The sequence below is a fragment of the Candoia aspera genome, chromosome 11 (assembly GCF_035149785.1).
Source record: "Candoia aspera isolate rCanAsp1 chromosome 11, rCanAsp1.hap2, whole genome shotgun sequence".
In the NCBI taxonomy this organism is placed as follows: Eukaryota; Metazoa; Chordata; class Lepidosauria; order Squamata; family Boidae; genus Candoia; species Candoia aspera.
The window spans coordinates 23127861-23150411 of NC_086163.1; the positions used below are offsets into that span (position 1 = coordinate 23127861).

At 48.9% G+C, this 22551-nt stretch overlaps 1 protein-coding gene across 4 annotated transcripts in view; it reads right to left on the reverse strand.

Annotated features, from left to right (window-relative positions):
- The window catches only part of GSE1 (Gse1 coiled-coil protein), a 198895-nt gene that overhangs the window by 11804 nt on the left and 164540 nt on the right, over window positions 1-22551 (reverse strand). For all 4 annotated transcript variants that reach the window (XM_063312910.1, XM_063312908.1, XM_063312911.1 and 1 more), the window contains exons 3-8: window positions 15479-15678; window positions 6304-6491; window positions 5054-5251; window positions 3909-4100; window positions 3524-3822; window positions 2495-2822 (exon numbers count right to left, since the gene is read on the reverse strand). In XM_063312910.1, the coding sequence (XP_063168980.1) occupies window positions 2495-2822; window positions 3524-3822; window positions 3909-4100; window positions 5054-5251; window positions 6304-6491; window positions 15479-15678 (1405 nt within the window). The remainder of the gene's footprint in view (window positions 1-2494; window positions 2823-3523; window positions 3823-3908; window positions 4101-5053; window positions 5252-6303; window positions 6492-15478; window positions 15679-22551) is intronic.

Genomic DNA, 22551 nt, shown 5'->3' on the forward strand with positions numbered 1-22551 from the left:
GTATTTAATATAAATGACTCAAACCATGGTTTGCAAACTGTTGAGCATCTGCTTCAAGCATCAAACTACTGGGCAGTATGGATTCTGCACTGGCAAAATGCATCCCTTCCAGATTTTTACATGTTAGTACAGTGTTTTTCAAACTTTTCCCCAGCAGGCTGGCTAGGGAATTCTGGGAGTTGAAGTCCACACAACTTACAGTTGCCAAGTTTGAAAAACAGTGTGCTAGCATAAGTTACAGATTTGAGTTTGACAACATTTCCCTAGCACCCCAAGCCAACCTTCTGCCACCTTGACACCCAGCTGGAAGGACACTGACAAACTGGGGATGGTCCAGAGAAGAATAATCAAGGTGGAAAGGGGCCTGGGAGGAAAATGTTGGGGGGAACAGTTGGAGGCACTGGGTAAGTTTAGCCTGGAGAAGAGAAGGTGGTGGGGTGACTGAGGGCCACCCTCAAGCATCTGAAGGGCTTTTGTGGAAAAGACGGGCAGAATTGTTCTGGAAGACAGAGCAAGAAGCAATGACTCAAATTACAAGGAAGCAGATTTTGGTTGGACGTAAGAGCAATTCAGCCACAGAATGAGCTCCCTCAGGTGGTGGTGGACTCTTCTTCACTGGAAGTGCTGAAGAGGGGCTGGACAGCCACCTCTCAGGGATGCTGTAGTTGTGGATCCCTGCACTGGGCTGGGGGTTGGACTAGGTCAGTGTTTCTCAACCGTGGCCATTTTAAGATGTGTGGACTTCAACTCCCAGAGTTCATTCTGGCTGGGGAATTCTGGGAGTTGAAGTCCACACATCTTAAAATGGCCGAGGTTGAGAAACACTGGACTAGATAATCTCCACAGTCTCTTCCAATCTTTATGCTCTATGATACCAAGATCCTAAAACCTGGAGGGTCACAAATTTCCATCCCTGCAGCGTATGAATGAAACGAGGATGAGGCAGACTGGGAAAACGACGTGGCATTTCTGTCAACATTCAGGACTCAGAGGCTCACAGAAGCGCCGCACAGATCCAGACATGAGCAAACCCCCACAAAAATTATGCTCAAGTGGCCCAAGGAGAACAACGCCGCATAATCCTTAAATAAGGAGCAAAAGGACAAGAATAGTTACACGCTAAGCACCACATTTGCCGAGGTGGCACATCGAACAGCTTTCCACTCTAGAGCACCAGGGTGCTCTACGCCGGGGCAGCAACCACAGCTTCCCAGCTCGATCCCTTACACAATGCTGGGGAGACGGAGCGTCACTTCACCAAGTGCTTGCAGGAGACAAAATTTAAGACGGGGGGAAATGGAAACAAATGCCAGCATTCCTGTGCTCCACAAAAGACCTCTCTTGTGAGTGCCCCAAAATAAATCCCCAGACTAACTGAATTAAAAATAGTTTCTTAAGGAAAACAGCTGATGAAGACACAAACAATGTTCACGGATCCACCTAAACCCCAAACCACAGGCTTAAAAATGCCAAGATGGAGAATTGAGGAAGTATCTCTCTGTGAGAATGAAGCCGTGGAGGTAAGGTGACTGTTTAGCAACTTGTGGGAAACGGCAGCATCTGCTGCACCCAATTCCCTTATCCAGCCAGAGTGGCTTAGCAGCCACTGGACTGTGGCTTTTTCAGGAAACCGCCTGAGCCGTTGGGCTTCTTGGCACATGCGATACAGGTGACCAAACTCCAGCTCAAGAGGATGAGGAAATGGGATTGTGACGCCGGCATGCACACCAGCAATCCACTCCAACTTATACCTGATTAGCTTCTCTAATCCCCTGGATACCCAAAACCAACAATGGGCTCCAGCAGAAGAGCTGAAGGGATGAGCCGAGTCGGTTCTGCTTCAAGAGCAGAAGGAGCCGATCTTAGTGAAGGGTCTCACACCAACCATGCTCTTCCTTTCTCAGTGCCTGCTTGGAATCGGCTCAGCTTCGCGCTGAGGCCAGGGCAGCAATGGAAGGACAGGTTGGAAACGCTCCATAGCTGTTGGGAGGATGCCTGTCTCCAGCTCTGCCTCAGAAACTTCACCCCGGTGGGTCCGAAGAGGCTGCTGTCGTGCTGAAGAGCAAGCATCTCGCTCTTGGCCACGCAGAGAACAACGCTCTAAATGCCAAACTCGGACTGCTCAACCCCGCTGGGGCCTGCTGTTCGAGGCCAGCCAGCCGCCGTGCCAACCGTGCTGCTTCAGAAGTCCCTCCATCTGCCAAAGATGGCTCAAATTAGTGACAAGTGTCTCAGAGACACCTGGTCACCGCTGATGGCATGGAGGCCACCTCGCTCCTTCTGCCCAGGCATCCAAGCAGCTGTCATATGGCATTACTCCGGCCTGCTGAAATCTGGGGAGCATGGAGCCAGATGAAGGCTCGGGTCTTGTTGATCCTTTGGCGGGCCTGGGTTCTTTGGTGGCAGGTGGAGGCCCCCTCCCCAGAAAGCAGCCCAAGGGAGCCACCCGGTATCCTTCTCCTCCCACCACAAGGCCAACACCACCAGCCAGTACCTGGAGTTCTCTGGCCGATGCTCCACTTCCATCTGTCCGGCTGGGCGCCCGATATCCAAATGCTGCTCCAGGACCTGCTGCCGAAACTCAGACACCTGGGACTGGCGGTCCTCTTTCTCCTGCCGCAGCCGCCGCTGGCGTGCCAGCCATTTTTCTTCCTCATTGGTGCGCTGGATGAGAAGCGCGGTGGCTGTGCTGCTTCCAGGCGGGGGGAAGATACTGTGGCTGGAAATCAAACTGGGCACTGGGTGCTGTGAGGCAGATGGCTGGTGCAACGCAGGCTGGACTGGTTTAGGGGTCTGGGCAGCAGAAGAATCCTTTGGTTTTTCTGCAGGAAAAGGAAAATATTCCGCTGCTGACAGGCAAAAGGCCCCCTGTGATCTGTTAACATCGGAAGGCTGTTGTCTAGACATGGAGCATCTGTCCAGTCCGAGAGTCACAGAAGGGCATCTGGGGCACAGCCCTGCATATCATGTTTTTGCCTACAGCTGACACAGTTCTGGGACAAATCATCTAGTTTAAGGAAGAAAAGCATGGCTTGGGGCCTACAGACAATTCTAGCAGCTCCACAAATACACACACTCACACACACACACCCAACACACAGACACAATTTGTAGGTGAGTTTCATAATTCAGGTCAACTGAAGCAGAAAAGAGAATTAAGTGGGAAGAAAGGTGGTTATTAGATGGCCAGTCCTAGGATACCTCAGCTTCTCGGAGAAGACTTGTTAGAAAAGGGTGGCCTGCAATCAGCAGAGGTGAGCGCTTAAGGGAAAGTCAGATTCTACAGCAGCAACCAGATTTCACGCCTGACCGCATAAAACAGCACATGCAATGAAAACCACCCATGCAAGATGGACGGACGTGGCAAGAACGTCTATGGAGAAATGACACTCGACACGGCAAAACCTTCCCCTGAATTTATCCCAATGGAGACTTGGGTTTGAAGTCTCCGCTTCTGCTCACGGCCTCCCTGGAAATAGGCCAGGTGTTTCCGAATGTCTGGTGGAAAGCAGCGGAAGGTCACCTGCTCGGTTTGGCGTTAGCTGTTCAGATGGTTTGACACGTTCTTCAGGCGGGTGGGTCCTCGGCCCTTGCAATTCTGAGACAGGCAGGAAGGGGCCTTCCATGGCTTTGACGATGCTCTGCTCCTTCTCCCGGGCCCTCTCGCGCTGTCTTTCCAGTTCCCGCTCCCGCTCCCTCTCTTTCTCCCGTTCTCGTTCCAGCTCCTTTTCCCGCTCCCGCTCCCTCTCCCGCTCCCGGTCGGCCTCCCGTTCTCGCTCCTTCTCTCGCTCCCGTAGCCGCAGCTCCTCGTCCAACTGCAGCCTGCAAATTCAAGAGAAGAGCAAAGCTCGCGGAAAGCTGGACATAAGCGCGCCTGTCAACCACCAACATAACCCAACATTCTGTACCTTTCCGCAGCCAGGCTGGATATGCGTTCCGACTGAAGGGCAGAAAGAGATGAATGGGACAACTCGGTGGGGTATCTCACTCCAGATAAGTGGAGATGCATAGCCGATGGGTGGAGGGGCGGGAGTGAACCAGGCGTTGGAATTGGGTAGAAAGGAGAGCGGAGAGCAGAAAGGCAGTAGGAATCGTCCATCCTGGGAAAAACAGGGTTGTTTTAGGCCACTCTGACCCTGCCAGCATCCCATGAAATTTAATCACGCAATGCAACGCTGCAGCTGGGCAAGATTGGGCAGAAATTATCACCTCGGTTCTCTTATCTCCCCCACTCCTAATCTGTATTGAATATAGTTGAATTCTTCCTTGACCATAAAATCATTCAAGACAGCTAACATAATGTTAAAAAACCATAGTAAGGTAGCAGCATCACTTAAAATCAGTTGAATAAAACCACCCTGGCAGAGTAGAAGGGCATTATATTATTCTTAAGAGGCCTAGGTAAACAAAACCTTTTTATCCATTACTCAAAATCTGTCAGGGTGGACATTGAGCATGTGACCCTAAGAAAGACTTTCCAAAGCTGGGCCACCCCATGCAGAAGATGCAATCCTTGATCACCACTGGGCCAATCTCACTAGATGGGGGTCCCTCAGGGACCTTCTCAGATGATCTCAAGGTATGAGCAGCTCCAGTATCCTTCTGCATTCTGACATGCTACAGACCCAAATCCACAGGCTCCAATACACGGCTGACTCACTAACGTGGAGAAAAGCTGGAGGCAGATTCTTAGCTTTCTCCGAGGCTCTTCAAGACATTTGTTTCCAAGCCCTCAGATCTCCATGGACACAGCATGTCTTGCTAGCTGGGGTGAAGCCGGGCAGGAGCAGGCTCTGCTCAACAGGACCTCGTTCACAGAACAAATTAGTGGTCCATCATCCGAAGCCCTGCTGCTCTTTTAAGTGACAGCCTGCTGTGCTTTACTTCGTTACGTGGAAGCCCTCAGAGAACCTTCCACTCTGTGGGCCAAGAGGGTTCATTAGTTGTGGTTCTAAAGGACAGGCCTGGAGGACAGACTACTTAGCCAACCGGCTCCCCTGCAAGATCAGGACCGAAGGGGCACGACCTTCTTCTTGCACAGCTCTTCCCTCACCTGAAGGCTGGGTGAGGAAAAGGATGGTGAGCCAAGTAGCTGGGATGGTAATAAGCAGCAGCAGTGGCAGGGTCCAAGGCGAGGGGAGGCAGGGAGGACATGCGAAGCTCCTCCGCTGTGTGATAGGGCCGGAAGCTCCGCAGGTAGTCTTCTGTGACGGCGCTGGGAGGCACCACATGGTGGACAGGGCGCTGGAGGCTGGGAGGGAGGGAGGGGAGAAAGAGGAAAGGAGGGTGGGAGGGAGGAAAGAGAGAGAGAGAAGGAGGGAGGGATTAAAACAGAGAAAGAGGAAGGAAGGAAGGAAGGAAAAGAGAAAAAGGGAGGGAGGAAAGAGAGAGAGAAAGAGGAAGGGAGGGAGGGAAGAAGAGAGAGAAAGAGGAAGGAGGGAAGGAAGGAAAAGAAAAAGGGAGGGAGGAAAGAGAGAGAGAGAAAGAGGAAGGGAGGGAGGGAAGAAGAGAGAAAAAGAGGAGGGAGGAAAAGTGAGAAAGAGGGAGGGAGGGAGGGAGGGAGGGGGAGAGAGAGATTCCAGAAGTCTGCAATAACACTTCCACACTCATTTCCCTCATGAACAGAAGGCCGCTCTTCTGAGCCTCCATTGTTTCATGTCCCAGTGTGCACTGAGCCAGAAAGAGAACCGGCAAATGGGAAGCGTGATCCCCATTAGGAAAGAGACATTCTTGACTAGGAGCCTTTGTAATGCTCTCTGCTTAGGACTAGCATTCCACTGGGCCTGTCCACTGACAGCTGTTTGGGAGGCCAAGCAGTCCCTCAAACTTGAAAGCTGCTCCTGTTTTCCAAACGTTCAAGAAAAGGTAGCAGCTCTCTTTCTTCCTTTGCAACACACACACACACACTCAGAGGTACCCCTGTCTGGGAAAACACTCTTGGGAACTATTTTTTTGCTGACTGCAGCATTTCCCCTCGATTATGTTATAGGAGACATATGGCACCCCCAGGCCCCATGGACTGATGGCACCACCTCCTGCCAATGCAAAGGTGTGCATCTGAGAATGGTTGAGAAGTAGGGGCAGTGGTGGCATCTCCTAAGGTTTGGCCTTAGCCTCCCGCTGGCCCTGGGAGCCCTCTATTCTACACCAGTTCCCTTGAAAACAGTCTGTGACCAACGCCACACTCTTGGTGGTCCATGGTCCACCATCCTGATGGACTTGGAGAAGTATGATGCGAAGGCAACGTGAAGGGCCAACGCGAGAGGGGTGGGTACTGCCCCAACACTCATTTTCCTCACTTACTTGAGAGGTGGGAAGCGAGAATCCTGGACAATGGAACTGGGCGGAATCCCAAAGGAATACGGGCCCCCAAGCAAGTGCGAAGGGATGGCCGGACCACCGGCTTTCTCCTGGGGTAACGGACCCTCGGCAATCAGGCGGTCCCGGTTCCCGTTGCTGCTTCCGCCGCCACTTCGTGAGCCAGCTTCTTGCTGAAAGGAACATATGCCCCGTTACTGCCCTCCAGAGCATGACCCGGAGGGAAGCAGGAAGGATCCAAACGGCACAAACAGGCCGTAAGTTGAGCACGTCCTGCAGCCACAGAAGGGTGCCACGACGTCAAGTCACACAAGAACGGCCTTGACGGAGCAACTAAGAGTAGGAGAACTCGATCTCTTTGGTTCTGCCCACTTTCAGATGCCTTGTTCTGTTGACCGGGTCACTCTTCCTATCTCACCAACACTCACATATTGTCGGCCTCGTGAGGCAGTCCACACAAGAAGGACAGCCGGGAGTACTAGCGCCAACTTTATTGTAAGGTGACATGAACAGGATCTTGCAATTCTGAAGGTACCCCACTCCCCCCTCGCCTTTGCAATCCAAGAAACTAGGGAGGGTCCCTTCTGAGATGTTTGCCATGTCCCCATTCCCTCTGTGGGCTCAGCCGCCCCTTATTTGACCGTTGTGTAGACTGTGGCTCTTCCTCCCGTCTCCCAAGGTCATTTCCACATCCCATTCCAAATACCAACTGGCCTCAGGCCACAAAGATTGGCCAGAGTAGAAAGTCAAACACAGGAAAATGGTGCAGCTCTTAAAAATCAGCTGGAGTAGTGTGACCAAATTCCACAAACCAGGATTTTCTGCAAGCCAGAAACTATTTCTGAAATGTTCCTGTTGGCCAGCCCAGTGGAATAGCGGTCGTCACCTTGGCTATCCAACAAACAGGACTTCTCACTCAGGACCCAGCATGGTCCTGGCCGAATTCCCAACCATCTGCAGGGATTCAGCAGCTGGCCCCAACGAGACTTGGTCACAACTCAGTAGCTTCCCAGTTAAATACTGGGGAGGGGAAATTCCAAATCTCATTAAAATGGATGCCTAGTGTAGAAAAAATGGATAGGGATCATTTTAACCCCTTTCTGACCTGAAACATGGCTATCCAGTAAAATAAATCAGGGGGAGATTTAAAATTGGCTAAACTATACTCCTCCTCTCCAAAAATTGCACCTTAATAATTCATTGATGGATTGACTGGTTTCTCTTGTGCAATTTCTCCACCTCCCTCCTAAGAGACTCTAGGCAGTTTGCAGACATTAAAATATCAGTAATAAAGAATAAATAATACTTTACATCCAATCATTTAAGGCGCAAGAGCCAATATGCAACATAGGTTGTCTGAGAGCCGCCCAGGGTTCTGCTGCGTACGATGAGCGGCTATACAGATCTTTAAAATAAATAAACCAACAAACTTTAAAAGGCCTATCCGTGGGTACCCTGACAATCTTACCACAAAACGCACAAGGACGGCTTGGGAAAAAAGGCAGTAGGTACCTTGGTGGAGGAAGTTCTTCCCTGCTTTTTAGCCATTTAGCAACCTGGATTTCCCTGCAGCATTTGGCTTAACACATTTGGAACAGGATTCTAATCTAGCAGTGCTCCTCTGTGCCTACCGGGGGGCGGAGATGCCCGATGAACAGCAAGAAAGACTGTCCTATGTTTGGTTCCGCTACCGCTCTCCCCAGAAAAAACGGGCCCCGTGCCAGATGTTCTGGTGGGCAAGCCCAGCATCAGCTGAGAAGGCAGCTGCTCGTGCGCCCTGCTGCAAATCCATATAATTCTGTAGCGCACACAAAAGCCGTAACGGCATGAGAAAGCTGGCACTTCCACTGGGGGAGAGAAGAATGATCTGTGACCAGTCGTTCCCTGAAGTGGCCAGTGATGGCATCAGCTGTAGAAGCATCTGCTTGTCTTTCGCCATTACAGCTCTTCTGGCAATACCACGACGTGATGAAAGTGGGAAGAGAGAGGAGCACCATCTGGTTTGAGCCATACATGGTGCTCTCTGCACCCAGCACCCTCCCCACTAAATCCCAGCCAGATGTTCTCTGGGCAGTCACCTGTGAGTGACGGGGGAGAAGAAGAATGAGTTCTGGCCCCAGACAAAAACTAGTGGTGGTGCTTCTTTCAGGCAAAGACCATGTAGATGCACAGACGTGTTCACACACATACCCTCCTGTCGACTTTGCGCAGCCATAGGAAGAACTGGGGCAAATCTGTGCTATGGGAGATTAAGCTGAGAGATGACTCAGTGTTGTGCACACGTCTGCCTTTCAAGATGGACAGAGGCCCTTGGTAAGCCTCCTCCATCTGCCATAGCACCTTCTCCCTTGGGGAGAAAACTGTGTTGAGTTCAGGCTTCCCTTAATTGGTTAACAAGATTGGGCAAGATGGGCTGGGAAGGAAAAAACTCCCAACAGCTGAAAGCAGCTAGTATGGTGAAGGCCACACAGGCTTAGCAACAAAGGGATTCAACGGCTGGCCAGCTCCACCTTCAAGCCTGACACTGAAGAATTAAATAGGAACTACCAAATGGGCTGTACAAGACTGCTCTTGTTTTATGGGCTCCCCTCTGAAAGCATATTCCATTCTGGGGGTGCCTTTCTGTTTTGAAGGACCAGGCTAAGAAACTGTGAACCTTCCCAGGTCCACAAGTTGATTGAGTCCATTTAATGAGTGCTCTGCCCTGCAGGGAGCTTGCAGAACACACTCTACCTCTTTTAATGGGATAAAAATCTCCTAATGGTTACCAAATTCACAAAGTTTTGTGGATCCAGGTATTTACCTCTATGATCTCTAGCACACATTTGGGTCTCCTGGGAATTTACATCTTTGTAAAGTTACAAGTTTCTAGCTCTCCCTGCTCCAGGGAGAAAAGATGTTAAAATATCTGACAAAATCTTGAGTGGAAACTCCTTTAAAGCTTTCTATTATTTCTGATTATTTGTACTCATAAGGCTGATAATCCAAATCTCCATGCCCCCTTCAAGTCTCTGCAGTTGGCATATTAATTACAGAGAGACTTGAAAGGAGGATATACAATGCAGATTAAAGAATGTATATTTGCATAATTTATTGCAACTGCAGAATGGGTGTACTTGATGAAAGAAAAGCATATCCGGTCATGGCTGTTATTTTTTCCCAAGAAAGCTGGGGAAAGGGAACTTTTGCACTCCAATGAATGGTATCTCACAGACAGAATAATGGCATGCTTTTGTTTTTATTGTTAGTCAAGTAATTTACTCAAAAAGGGGCTGCTCGGAGCTCCTGAGAGCGCCTTGCTGAACTCCCATCCTGTGATACTTCTGCTGTGAAACATCTGTTTTTCTAATGGTAGACAAGTCCTAAACAGTCTCTTATGTTCAGGGCATTTGTCGACACAGATCATGGCCACATGAACATCAAGCCACAATTATCTCACAGGGAGCCATTGGCAAAGGTTCTTTGGGATGGGATGGGATGGGATGGGATGGGATGGGAAAGTCAAGAAGAGGAAAAGTGGAGACAATGATCTGGTCCTGGCCCAGGTTCAAATCTTCCTAGGAGAGGTGCTGGGTATTCAGAACATATGTGCAGTTTAAGATGATCCCCCCAGATGGCTTAGCAACCATCCACCGGTTGTGCACAGATCAAATCTGAGATCCACAGAATTTATGACACTCGATTAAACTTCTTCACCCCCACCCCCCAGATCCTGTTCTACATGCTGAACGGTGATATATTTACACAGCGATGGAAGCAAGATTTTGTTACGGTTCTAAGCTAATTCCTTGCTTGCCAATATTCAGGAGCTAATGTCTACTTTGGCAGTCTTCAGAGAGGGAAGGTGAAGTTGTTGTACCACTCTGAATTCAGGAAGCTACTCAGCTGGAATGGAAGCAGATGGGGCAGCTCCAGGCAGGGAGCTGTTGTTTTGAGGGATGTGATGCAAGATCACAGTTTTTCTGTTCAGTTAAAGCTACGGAGAGCACCAAGGCGCTACAAAAGTCCCATGTTCTCTCCTCAGAAGGAAAAGGAACGACACCTGGCTCCCCACTTGGTCCTAAAAATATCCTTTTCCAACCAACTGCCACTAGGGATTTCACAGGCTTGGATGCCAAACCCAGAGTTAAGACTCCTGTTTGGCATTAAATGCTCCTCCAAAGGTGAATTCCCTGTTTTTGTGTCACCTCAGAAGATATGCCCTGGCTGGGATTCACTAGTTCCAAGCCAGGTACCGCGGGAGACCGTTCAAGTGTATTTATTAAATATGAGTACAAGAAACAATCGGCAAGCAGCTGAGAACTCCTCAAGACTTGCAAATCTCCTCAGAAGATCCATTGGCCATAATTAATTCATAGAGATGGGCCACCGATTGGAATTTTTAATGAGCAAGAGCATCTGCTTGCTCTCAGAATGCAGCATGCGCCTGGGGCGCCACACACCCGGTCCTCTCCCACAGCCAGCCCACAGCCAAATCCTGGCCTTCTCCGTGCAGCGATGATCTCGATGGATCAGGCATCAGGGCCGAGGGGAGTGGGAGAGGAGCAGAAGATGGCTGCAGTAAACAGAGGCAAAGCACCTGAGCCTGTTGGAGACAGGGTGTCCAGGAAACAGGGAGTGCATGGCATGTTCTCTTGCAGGGATGGGAAGAGATCAAGGACAAAGGCCATCTGCAATTGCACAATCAGGAGCAGAGGGATCTCCTCTGCCTTGCAAGAGGCTTGATTTGCCTCTGCAGAGGATCACTACATGTACACAACCCACTTCTGCCAAGCTTGGCTGTAATGAGGAAGGAGAGCCAAGGAAGGGGGGAGGGAAGAGCTGGGTTTTCTCTTGCCTTTAAGATTTACTAGCAGCTTCATTCCCTGGAGCTATTAATCATTCCAGGAAGATACAGATGCCTAAGGAGACTGCTACAGCACAGCAAATATAAATAAATCCACCACCCTTTTGATGATGGCCATAAAATAAACAGGTTAGTCAAGCATTTCATTGGAGGCCCAGAAGAAACAACACCAAATTCAGGGCAGAAATTGGCAGCGGCAAACCATGCCGGAAAGATGATGGGCAGGGAAAATAATTCTGCCAGAGGTCACTCCCAAAGGGTGCTAGCTATTATTAGCAAGACCCAGCATAAACTTGCTGTGAGGAAGCTGTGCCAGACCACCCTGATCTCCTTCTTTGATAGAGTTTCTAGCTTAGTAGATCGGGGAGCGCTTCAGATATAGCGTGCCTGGACCTTAGCAAAGCCTTCAACTGTCTCTCAAGAGATGGTCCTCAATAAAATGATTAAAAATGGGTTAGAGGGTACTCCTACTAGATGGACTCACAGATGGCTGAATGACTGCCCCCAGAGGACTCATTAATGGGTCCAAGTTGGCTTGGAAGAAAGGACCAAGTGGAGCGCCAGAGGGCTCTGTCCTGGGCCTTCTGCTGTTCAACATTCTTATCAATGACATGATAAGGTTGTTGAGGGGACGCTTACCAAATCAGCTGAAGACACAAAGCTGGGAGGGATGGATAATACTTTAGAAGAAAGAAAGAAGATTCAAAAAGATCTAGGCAGGCTGGAGCAATGGGCTGAAATGAAGAGGAGGGATTTTACCCAGGAGAACTCTCAAGTGCTGTCTCTGGATAGGAAAAATGAAAGATCCAAGAATAAGATCCAAATCCCTTTCACAGGCACTACTGTCAAGCCAGGTCTCCTTCGTCTCCTTGCTGACCCCAAGTTAAACAAGAGTCAGCAGTGTGATGCAGCTGCTGAAAGGCAAAGGCTGTCTTGGGGTGCATTAACAAGGACACGCCGTCCATATAATGGGATGTCATCATTCCACTCTAAAATGCCTTGGTAGGTGCCCAGTTCTGGGCACCCTATTTCCAAAAGGACAATGCCAAATTGGAGCAGGTTTGCAGTAGTGCTACCAAGATGGTGAAGGGTCTGGAAACCATGAGGAATGTTTTACGGATCAGGGCATAGTTAGACACCAGAAGAGAAGACTTTAGGGGAGATGTGACCAAAATCGTCAAATAATCTGAAAGACTGTCCCACCGTACAGGGAGCAGGCTTATACCAGAGGCAGTGGGCTAGAATTACACGGAAGTAGGTTCAGGCTAGATGTCAGGAGAAACTTGCCGATAATGTGAGCTATCGGTCGGTGGCAGAGGCTGCTTCATGAAGTGGTGGGTTCTTCTTTACCGCCAGTCTTCAAACACAGTTGGTACTCAACTGCCAGAGGTGCACTCCTGGACCCAGCACTGAACAGGGGGTAAGGCTAGTGGCTTCTAAGATTCCTTCCAACTCTGTGATTTTGCTCACTTGTTTTATGCAGTTGGAGTAATCCTTCCGTGAGCAAAATTCTGAGCTGGGCTGGGTGGGGAGAGAAGGACCCACTCGCAAAGGGATGAGAAATTCCAGGCGGGCCAGAGAAACCCTTCCTGCCCCGTTTCTGCTTCCCAGCCGTAGCTTGAAACGCGCTGCCACCGGCCAGAGGGTGACAGGACGGTGAGCAGGGTGGGGCAAGGAGAACGTGCGCCATCAGTCATTCTCCGGCGATTAGCGCGCCGTCTCTGCCAGCGAGGCCACGGGACATGCCCTATTAGCTTTAAAATAGGCCATTCTTCATTCCACGCCATCGCTGGAAAGACGCCGTTTGATCTTGGAGAAACGGCTCGCCTCTAATGGATTGGCAGCCAGCCGCCACTTTGATTTCAGCGTTTCACGAGCCTCCCTTCTCTCCTCCCTCTCCGCGCCCCTCTCCCCAGCCACCCGAGAAAGAATTAAGGCTCCCATCAAAGGTCTGTATGAGGATGGATCGGCCGCATCATCTGTTGAGTCAGCTCCACGCTCTCTCCTCAGAGCGCTCCCTGGTGGCATTAGGGCTTCATTAGCTGCAAATTGCTGGAGCAGATATATTATCGCCTCCTCTCGAGGGTGACGGAATATTCCAGAGGCGGTGGCAGGCAGCCTCCGTCCAAGAGTGATGGGTTTGGGCAGAGAGAGGAAGAACGGGGCCAAGCGCAGGAGGGGGGGCAGCCTAGCCGAAAAGCTGGGGGCGAGCGTGGCCAGACGGGGAACCGAGGACTCCCCACCTAAAGAGATGCAGGTGGCCAGAAAGACGGATTCAGACAACGCTGGCCAAAACAGGTTTGGAAAGCTCATCTAGGAAAAATGCAAGCAATGGATGGGGATGGCAAAGATCAAGTGGTCTCCAGGAGTCACGGCTTAGGAGAGGTCCTTTTGCTCCATCCAAACGGCCCCAAGCTTGATGCAAGAAAACTCAGAATAGTCGTTCCGTTCAGTATATTGCATTTTGTTAATCTAATTCCCGCCCCCCCAGCTTTATACAAAGCAGGCTCGAGAAAGCTACCTTTTCATTTCAACAAGATCAGAGCGTGCTTCCTCTCTCTCTCTCTCTGCGTGTGTGTGTGTGTGTGTGTATTTTGTGCCTGTTTGTTTCTCTGCTGGGGCATCATCTGTGCTGCTTGCAAGCACGGGGGAAATGGCTCCCTCTTCCCCTCCCTCTCCTTTTCTCTTTGTGGTTTAATTAGTATTTCCAAGAGCTGTGATCCCGCTGGGAACCTGGGTAAAATACAAGGAGAGGATAACCACCAACAATGATTCTTAATTAGTGAATGCTTCAGCTCTCTGCTACTGTCTGCTAGAGAGTAAGGGGGAAAAAAAATACAAGCAGCAAATATAGCAGACTGTCTGGGCCAATCCAGCAAGAAGCCTCAGAGGACAGGGTGTGTGTGTCTGCACAGATGAGGGATGCTATTCTCCTCTACTTGTTGCTTAATCCAAAACACGGGGTGGTTGGTGTTGCATCCTCCCAGCTGGGAACCTTTGCCATAAAGACACAATGTGCTTTGTTGCTTTAAATTACGCTTCCACAAACTGGTGTCCCTCCAGATGTGTCATGGCCCAATGCTCAGCCTCTCCAGTTAGTCCAGCGTTGTTAACCCAACGCATTAAGAGGGCATCAGGTTGAGGCACACTGTACCAGGTGTTCAATGTGCTGGCTTTGCTCTTCTAGACAATCAATAAACCTTTGTGGGTAGAAACGAGAAACAGGAAGCCTTTTGTTCTGAACTGAGCCCCAACTCCATTCCCTCTGCTCTGCATTTCAAAAACGGTGGCCGGGGAAGATGCATGAGCTGAGACAGACGGAAACCAGGGTGGGGAGAGCTATGGAATCAGCATAGTCCCAGAAGACTATTGAACCCAGTCCCTTCCATAGGCCCGGAAGCCCCATGAGGAAATGGTGAAGGACCCAGAGAAGAAAAAATGGAAGGGGGACGCAATCACACTGAAGGTTTATCAGCATAAAGAGAGCAATTACTTGTTCTCTGTTAGGTGAAAGGTCAGAATAAGACTAAGTTATAGGATGATGCCTTTGGGTTGAATGTTAGGAAAAATATTAAGATGCTTTTCTCTAACATGATGTAATATTAGAAGACGGCTACATAGAGAATGGTAATGCAGTCAGCTCTCCTTCATGGAGGTCCTCAAGAAGGTGCTGAACAGTCATCACTGGGATGACTCTGGAATTCTTGCATCCTTCAGGGGGTGGTCTCAGATGGTTAGAAAGACTGACCCAATGTGAAGATGCTCCGTCCTAGAGCAGGAGTAGGCCACCCCAGGCCCTCCAGATGTTTGCTGTAGAGCAAGGGGCCTCAACCTCGACCAGTGATCCCCAAAGCCTTGAGGGTTACTTCCAAAGCCCTCTTGATTGCAATTTTTAATATTCTCTACCTTCCTGCCACTTCAGTTGCAAGTAAAGGTGCTGCCCTTGTATTCCCATATTCCTTGGCAAAATGCTCTACCCGAGTAAGGACTCCTGCCCCCATGCCTTCAGCTGGTCTGCCCATGTCAAATGTCTTGCTTCAACATAGGGGAAAGGATTCAAATTCACAGAGTAAGAGAGAAAAATTGGAAAGTGTTTGCTAGAGCTGAGGGATATATTATATTTTGACAGAGAAGCAAGGCTTTTGCTCAAATCTAGCTTATGGCTTCCTAGTCCTATCTTTGGACATCAGTCCTCCTTCTCCATGCTCTTCACTTCCCTGTCTTCCCCACACTTTCCCTTTCCCTACCTAAACAAGCAAAACCAGCCCTCCAATCTTCTCCCCAGGGGAGTGTGCTTGGCTATGGGAGAATTACCTGTCGCCCTTCGCTTCTCCAGACACCGTTCACAGTTTTGGTGGGTGCAATGGTTACCACAGGAGGTGTGTTCGGCACACTGTGCCCTCCTGGAGGAACGATGAGAGGCCCAATAGGTCCTCGCTTGGGCGTGCTCGCAGGAGAGCTGTGGTTGGTGGCTGGCGAGGAAACTGGAGAAGACTCGCTGCTTATTGAAGACCCTAAAATCAGGAGAAAGAAATGCATTAGGTAGGAAGTCTTGATGCAGTTCCTAGTCAATGCTCAAACAGCGGCAGGAGAGCAGGATCTGAAACAGAACTTTGGCAAGCTCTTCTACTGGTCAACTTTGTCAAGATTTGTCCCCAAAGAACATCTTACAAGCACGGGTTCAGAGGCATCAAAAGCTATTTGTTGATCAAGTTGATTTCATATCAAGTGTTCCTGCTCCACTGGCTTTAGGCCACTGCTGTGATCTGGATTTTAAGGGGAAAAAGTGTTTCAGGAGGACTCAAGCAGCCTCTGACAGCAACTCCTTAAAGAAGGTGCCAATAGCTTCCTGGGAGCGTCAAATCGCTCTTTCCAGTATGAATCCAGACTGCTGCACAGACTTAATAGGCTTTCAGCTTAGATTCTTCAACATTTGGCAAACAAGAATGGCTTCCACTAGAAAGGGAGAAGATGGCAAGGTGAAAAGAGCGACGGGATGACCATGCTTCTCTAACACCATAGCAGAAGATACCACTGGGACACAGGCATCTCTCTCAGCACACCTATAGGGCATCACAGCCTAGAGTTGGTATCCACCCATCTTAACTGCACCGAAAGAGACGAGATTTTGGGTAAACAGAGTAAATCCTCCTTTTTTAAGCCTTAGACAAGACTTAGCCATGACCTGCACAAAACAGTAGATGAATCTGAAGTACATCCATCTTGGAAGTGCTGCAGAGAAGGACGTACTTCAGAGAAGGCGATGGTTGGAGCAGAAATACTAACAGGACGCTAATGAGGACACTCTTGCTACACTTCTGTGAGTATTTCAGCGCAAGCCCACTGCAGACAAAACAAGGTATTCCAAAGTATGCTCTGTATGTACAGATATGAGGCACTGAAGTAGAGGAAAAACTGAGAGTAAAAGAAAGGTAATTCTCCTACAGAGCAAGGAATGACAAATGAGTCACAAAACCGGTTCTTTCATCATCCCACGCATGTACATTCTTGAGAATGAATGCCTTTATATACAACTCCAGTGCCCCAGACATCTCCAGGACCTGCCAAGTTGGCTGGGTCTTCATGAAATAAAACACTTGGGGGAGCTAGTGGCAGATGACCAGAGATGGCCTGGTCAGTTAAGGAATGGCCACCTTTGCAGAAAGCCTCATCTCCACAAAGCTGGTAGAAAGTCGATCACTTCCTCCTGTTTTCCAGAAAATATTTCTGCAGATGGATGGATCAGTGGATGGATGGATGGATGGATGGATGGATGGAGATGATAGATGAGATAGAGATGATAGATAGGGAGGCAAGAAAACAAAATGACCTACGTTGGCCCTTTTGATAGAACATAGATTTTTATTCCCCTATGTAGCTGTAGGATATACGAAAAATAAAATTCAGAGAGCGAGCACTCTGAACAGACAGCTGCTGATGGCAGGAAAACAGTTTAGTCCTCTGTTAACCCCCATTCATGTTCACTCAACACAGCTGAACAGTGGAGACTGGCTAACTCAAAACCAAACTCTCCCCGTGACTCAGTTCGATTCCAGCGGAAGCTGGATTCTCTCTGGGCAGCCGGCTCAGGTCAACTCAGCCTTCCGTCCTTCCGAGGTCGGTAAAAGGAGCACCCGGCTTGCTGGGGGAGGTGACGGCTGGGAAAGGCAATGGCAAACCACCCCGATAGAGTCTGCCAAGAAAACGTCGCAAAAGCGGCGTCCCCCCAAAGGGTCAGGCATGACTCGGTGCTTGCACAGGGGACCTTTCACCTCTTCAACCCCAGTACTATCTGGCTTATATCACTTGCATGACCCCCTGACCCCCTCCTCAACCCAGCTGAGCTGGTTTCAGATCCCAGCTTCAGGGAGAAGGCAGGCTATGTCCCTTTCTTCTTCTGATCCACATCTGTAGGAAGTCTGAGATGTCCTTGATTACCAGAAAGTGGTTCCTCCCCCTACTGGTGAAGTCAAGAAAGGTAAGGGCAGCCTGTTTAGCCACCTGGCCAGGAGGCCAAAGGAATGCAAGGTGTAAAAGGGAAGGGTTCAGCCCAGGCTGAAAGGCATCTGCAAGAACTACTCATGGTGAAATTACAACAAGTCAGCCTAACCCGCAACTTCTCTCTATCAAAGGCCCTCAAGAACTTGAAGCCCCAAATCTACGTGCTTCTCCTAACCCACAAAAACACCTCACTGGAGATCTCAAAGGGGACGGGCCAGAGTTTATCCTTCTTTCTTGTGCTCTGACAACCTGCGGCTGGGAGTCAGCTCGCCGTTCTGAAGGGGTTCCTCAGTGTTTGGTCCCCAACCTCAATGGAGCCCCAGATGACCAAATATGGCCAAGCTTGAGAGGAAGCTGAGGACCCGGAAGAACCACCAAAAGCGCAACAAAAGAAGATGCATCAACCGTCTCCTGGTGGGGGCTCCGGTGCTTTATTAATTATTCCTGGGCTATTGCACCACACTTTCCTTCTGGAGAGTAACGTTGCTGCTCTTGACAAAGGAAGCTGTAGATATGGATTTGACACCCACCAAAGTCTATCTTGTCAGCGCGAGGCCGACAACAATTAGCAGCCTTAATCCCCTTTGAGCTGGAAAGCCATTACTCACCACACGAGAGCCTTATCAATCAATACCATCACAAAGAACCGGGCAATTAATGAAGCTAAAGTCTTACTTCAGAACCCTTAATTCTCACTGTGTGGCTTTAAAAGGGGAGGGTTTGTGATCGTTATAATTAACTGGCGGTATTCAGCTAGGAGTTATTCAGTGAAACTAATCTGGCTTGGAGATGACAAGAGGCACCGTGTGGCACTGTCACCTTTGTTATTTGACCTCCTGCTTTCTATTCAGTGATAGCAGATTAGCAGGCATGGCTGACAGGCAAAGGTAATTAACAGCTGAGACCCTGAGGAAGTCGTACAGGCGGGGAGGGGGGGAGAGAGGACAAGGCTCAGCATGGATCTGAACCTACTGAAGCTCGCCATCTGCACACGTGGCTGCCCAAATTTGCCCCAAATGCTACTCCTCCTAATACAGAACGTCTCTCAAAATCCCAGATGTGCTGAAGTCAATCCATATATGGATCTCTGGCCTGGGCCCATAGGGCGAGGGAGGGGGAGAACCTGGGCCTCCAGCCACTTTCCTGCCACCCCTGGACCAAAAGGGCTGAAATTGGTAGCCTTGCCCAAGTTCAAAGTGGCCTTCAGGCATCAAAAGGTTGTCCACAAGATGCCAGTGCTCCAGCCCCACCTTTTGGGTGGACCGTAGAGCATCTCTTCCCTTCCTCCAAAGCAAGAAATACAGTCTTTATTAATACCAGCCTGACTTCTGCCCTTGCATACATACTGTGGCAATTCCTGGAGCCAAATACTAATGGGACAATTAAGCCCCAGCTTGGAACTGGAGAAAGGCCAGGGAATGTTCTTCCCAGAGGCTTCTGGATAAACCACACTTTCCTTTGGAATAGGCTTTTCATACCAGATTGGAATTTTTAATTTCCTGCTTGCTGGGATCAGCAAGCAATGCTAAGGCAGGGAGAACAGAGCCAGGCTGTGTTTCTCTCCCACCGCAAAATCTCGTGTAGTAAGGAGGTAGGTGGAAAGGAAGTGTCTCTCTGTGTGGGTTCACACAGGTCTGTGTGTCTCGGAATGCAGGACAACCTTTTTCTGAAAAGCCTTAAGCACTCCATGCCTCAGATGTCATCATCATCCAGGACTGCCTGCTGCATCCCTGGGGTTCCATTTTACAGGTGAAGAACAGGAGCATCAATGCTGAAACTACTTGATTATTTCTAGAAGCCTAGTGATAATTGGACAGGGAGAAAATGGGGTGGGGGAGGTGTAGAGAGTCCATTCCCTCCCCCCCTCAAGTCTCGCCTCTCCCTCTGGTCAGCAGCTTAGGGGAAACAAAGCCACCAATTAATTGCTTGTGTTTTCCCCAGTCCACCCAACCAGCAGCTTGTCCCCTCATCTTATTCTTGGGGAGCAATGCTGTGTTGACACATTCTTTCTGACAACACCCCCCAACCCACACAGAATCACACACAAAATCACTTTGAACTCTCTGAGCATCCAGAACTCAATTAACATCTATTTGATATCAATAAATATGTTAAGCAGCTTCCTGTTTCTGAAAGTCTCCTCTCTCTCAGCTGGCGGGGACGCCAGGGGCAGCAACAGCATACCTCTCCCTGCTGCTTCAGAGGCTCTGTTTTCTTCCATTTCAAGATGAAAGAGAACGCATTTGCAAGGAAAAAGCTATGCCCTTCCAGTCACCAAGAGATGCAGCGCCCCAGGTTGCCGGGTTGGATCCACACGCCAAGTTGTGTTTCCTGCCGAGCAAGAGACACAATACTCCTGTCTCAATGCTAAGGTAGCTTTCCTATGCTCAGCTGGGCTCCAGGATGCTCTCTGGATCTCTCCTGACCTTCTCAGAACCATGTGGGATAAAATCACACGGATGCAGGCAGCATAGAGTGAAACATCTTCTCCTCTGCCTGCTTCCTTTTCTCTTTGAATACTTTTATTAAAAGTTTTTAAAAAGTAGACAAAAATGGGTAAGAAGAAAGAAGAAAGAAAAAGAAAGAAATCAGAGAGGAAGCTGAAAGTGCAGGAAAGGGGGAAAAAGTAAAAGAAAATAGAAAAGAAAGACAAAAGATATAAGCAAGTGGCTTCCGATTTCTTTACAGCAGTTATAAGTACAATTACAGATTTACCTCTTTCTCTAAAGTTACAAGGTGTCTCTCTCCTTTCTATAATCTATCCTGTCTAATCATCAAAACCATAAATCATAAGTTCATTTTTTTCTGTTTTCTGCAAAAACAAGAACAGTCCATAAGGGGTTTCCAGTCAGCAATAAGCATAGATATTGTCTTTAATCAAAGAAGTCAATTTGGCCAATCTCATCAAGTTCCATCATCTTCTCCAACCAGTCCTCCATTCTGCACAATGCCGAATCGTTCCATCTGTGCATATACAATAACCTCGCTGCAGTTTTCATATACAAAAACGAAGTCCCATGACTTTTTTCCAGCTGTTTGTCCATCACTCCCAAAAGAAAGACCTCTGGTCTCAACTGCATATTAGTCTTTAAAATCCTCTGAATCAGTGTATGGACCGGAATCCAAAATTTTCTAGTGTTTTTACACATCCACCAAGCAAGATAAAATGTCCCTTCTTACTGTTCACATTTCCAGCATGTATCTGAAGTGCCTTTATACATTCTAGACTTCTCTGCCTGCTTCCATTTTCCTGGCTGAACCCTTTCCCTTAACTTGGGGGTGGTGGCATACCCTTAATTCCTTAAAGTACTCCAGAAGAAGAAGGTTGGAAAGTGGTTTCATACTGTCTCACTTTACAAGACCTTGCTTACCTCTGGTACCCCATCAAGCTGAAGTTACTGAACTGGAACCTTTTTCAGGAAAAAAAAACATGTTCTTGGCCACCAAACTGTGGCCCCCACCCAGTTCTCAAGGGCCTGCCACCCAGGAAAAGCTGCCATTTTTACTGTCATAACGCTCCTTAACTGAGGATTAGAATGGGGAAGAAAGAGGGGAAGAGATTCTTGGTTTAAAACCTTACAAGGCTAGATCCTTGTAGGTCTAGAGGACTTTCTGCACTGCACTTTAAGGTAAATGCAAACAGGAGATTGGGGGAGTTTGGTTTTATGTTCTGCTTTTTATGTTCTCTTTGTCCCCTTGCTTCGGGTCCCGGAGGATTCTGGAGTTTGCTTACTGCTCTGTAGTGTTTCAAACGGCTTTTGGATTTCCAGTCTCCAAAATCCAGAAGCCGACGTGGGTCAACTGCGAACGGCCTTCTCGGCTGTACCGAGCTCACAGCCTTTTTGGTGGTGGGGCCGAAACGCTTCAGAAATGAAGCGTGCTGCTCCCCCTGTGGAAACCCATCCAACCAATTCCTCCCATTTTTAGATGGGATTTGAATCCCTTTTAATTCTGTCAAGGTTCTTAATGATTGATTATGTTCTTTCTGTTGACTCTTAGTTCCCTGTTTTGTGCTGATGTGCTTTTAAAAAATTCGATTGCGGGCAATTTCAAGCTGCTGTTTTATTGTGCTGCTTCCTTTTTTGAGAACCGTCTTGGGAAAGATAGATATTGTAAAAGGGGAGGTAACATTGATCGGAGTAAATTAAACAAACCATCCCTGGCAAAGGTCTGCTTCTGAAAATGTTTCCTTTACCTTGGGGTAAGACATGGGAGCATTTATTTTAAGTGGCTGGTTTCACGCTTGCACACATACCAGTTGCACGAGGGTCCTGTGGGTTCATGCGGCAATTCCTTGCTCGTGCAGGTCATAAGGGTGGGATTTTAACGCGAGAGGTCCACCTGCCAGCAACATGAGACCACAGCTCTGGATGTCCCATCACCCAGCACAAAGGGGGAAAAAATGGAAATACAGGTAGTCCTCACTTAACAACCATTCGTTTAGTGATGGGTCGGACTTACAACAGTGCTGAAAAACTGACTTATGACCGGTCCTCACACTTACAACCATCACAGCGTCCCCGCAGTTGTGTGATCACAATTTGGGTGCTTAGCAACTGGCTTGCATTTATGACTGTCGCAGCATCCCATGGTCACATGACTGCCTTTTTTGACCTTCCCAGCCAGCTTCTGGCAAGCAAAATTAATGGGGAACCGCATGGTTCGCTTCATAACCACATGGTTCACTTAATGCCCATCGTGTTTTGCTTAGTGACCACCGCAAAAAAAGGTCATAAAATTGGGTCGGATTCGCTTACCAACCGAAATTCCGGTCCCAATTGTGGTTGCTAAGCAAGGACTACCTGTACGTACAAACCCTAAAGAGACTCAAATCTGCACTCTCCTCACCGGATTTACAAGCCACAGCTTAAGATAATATACCTGCC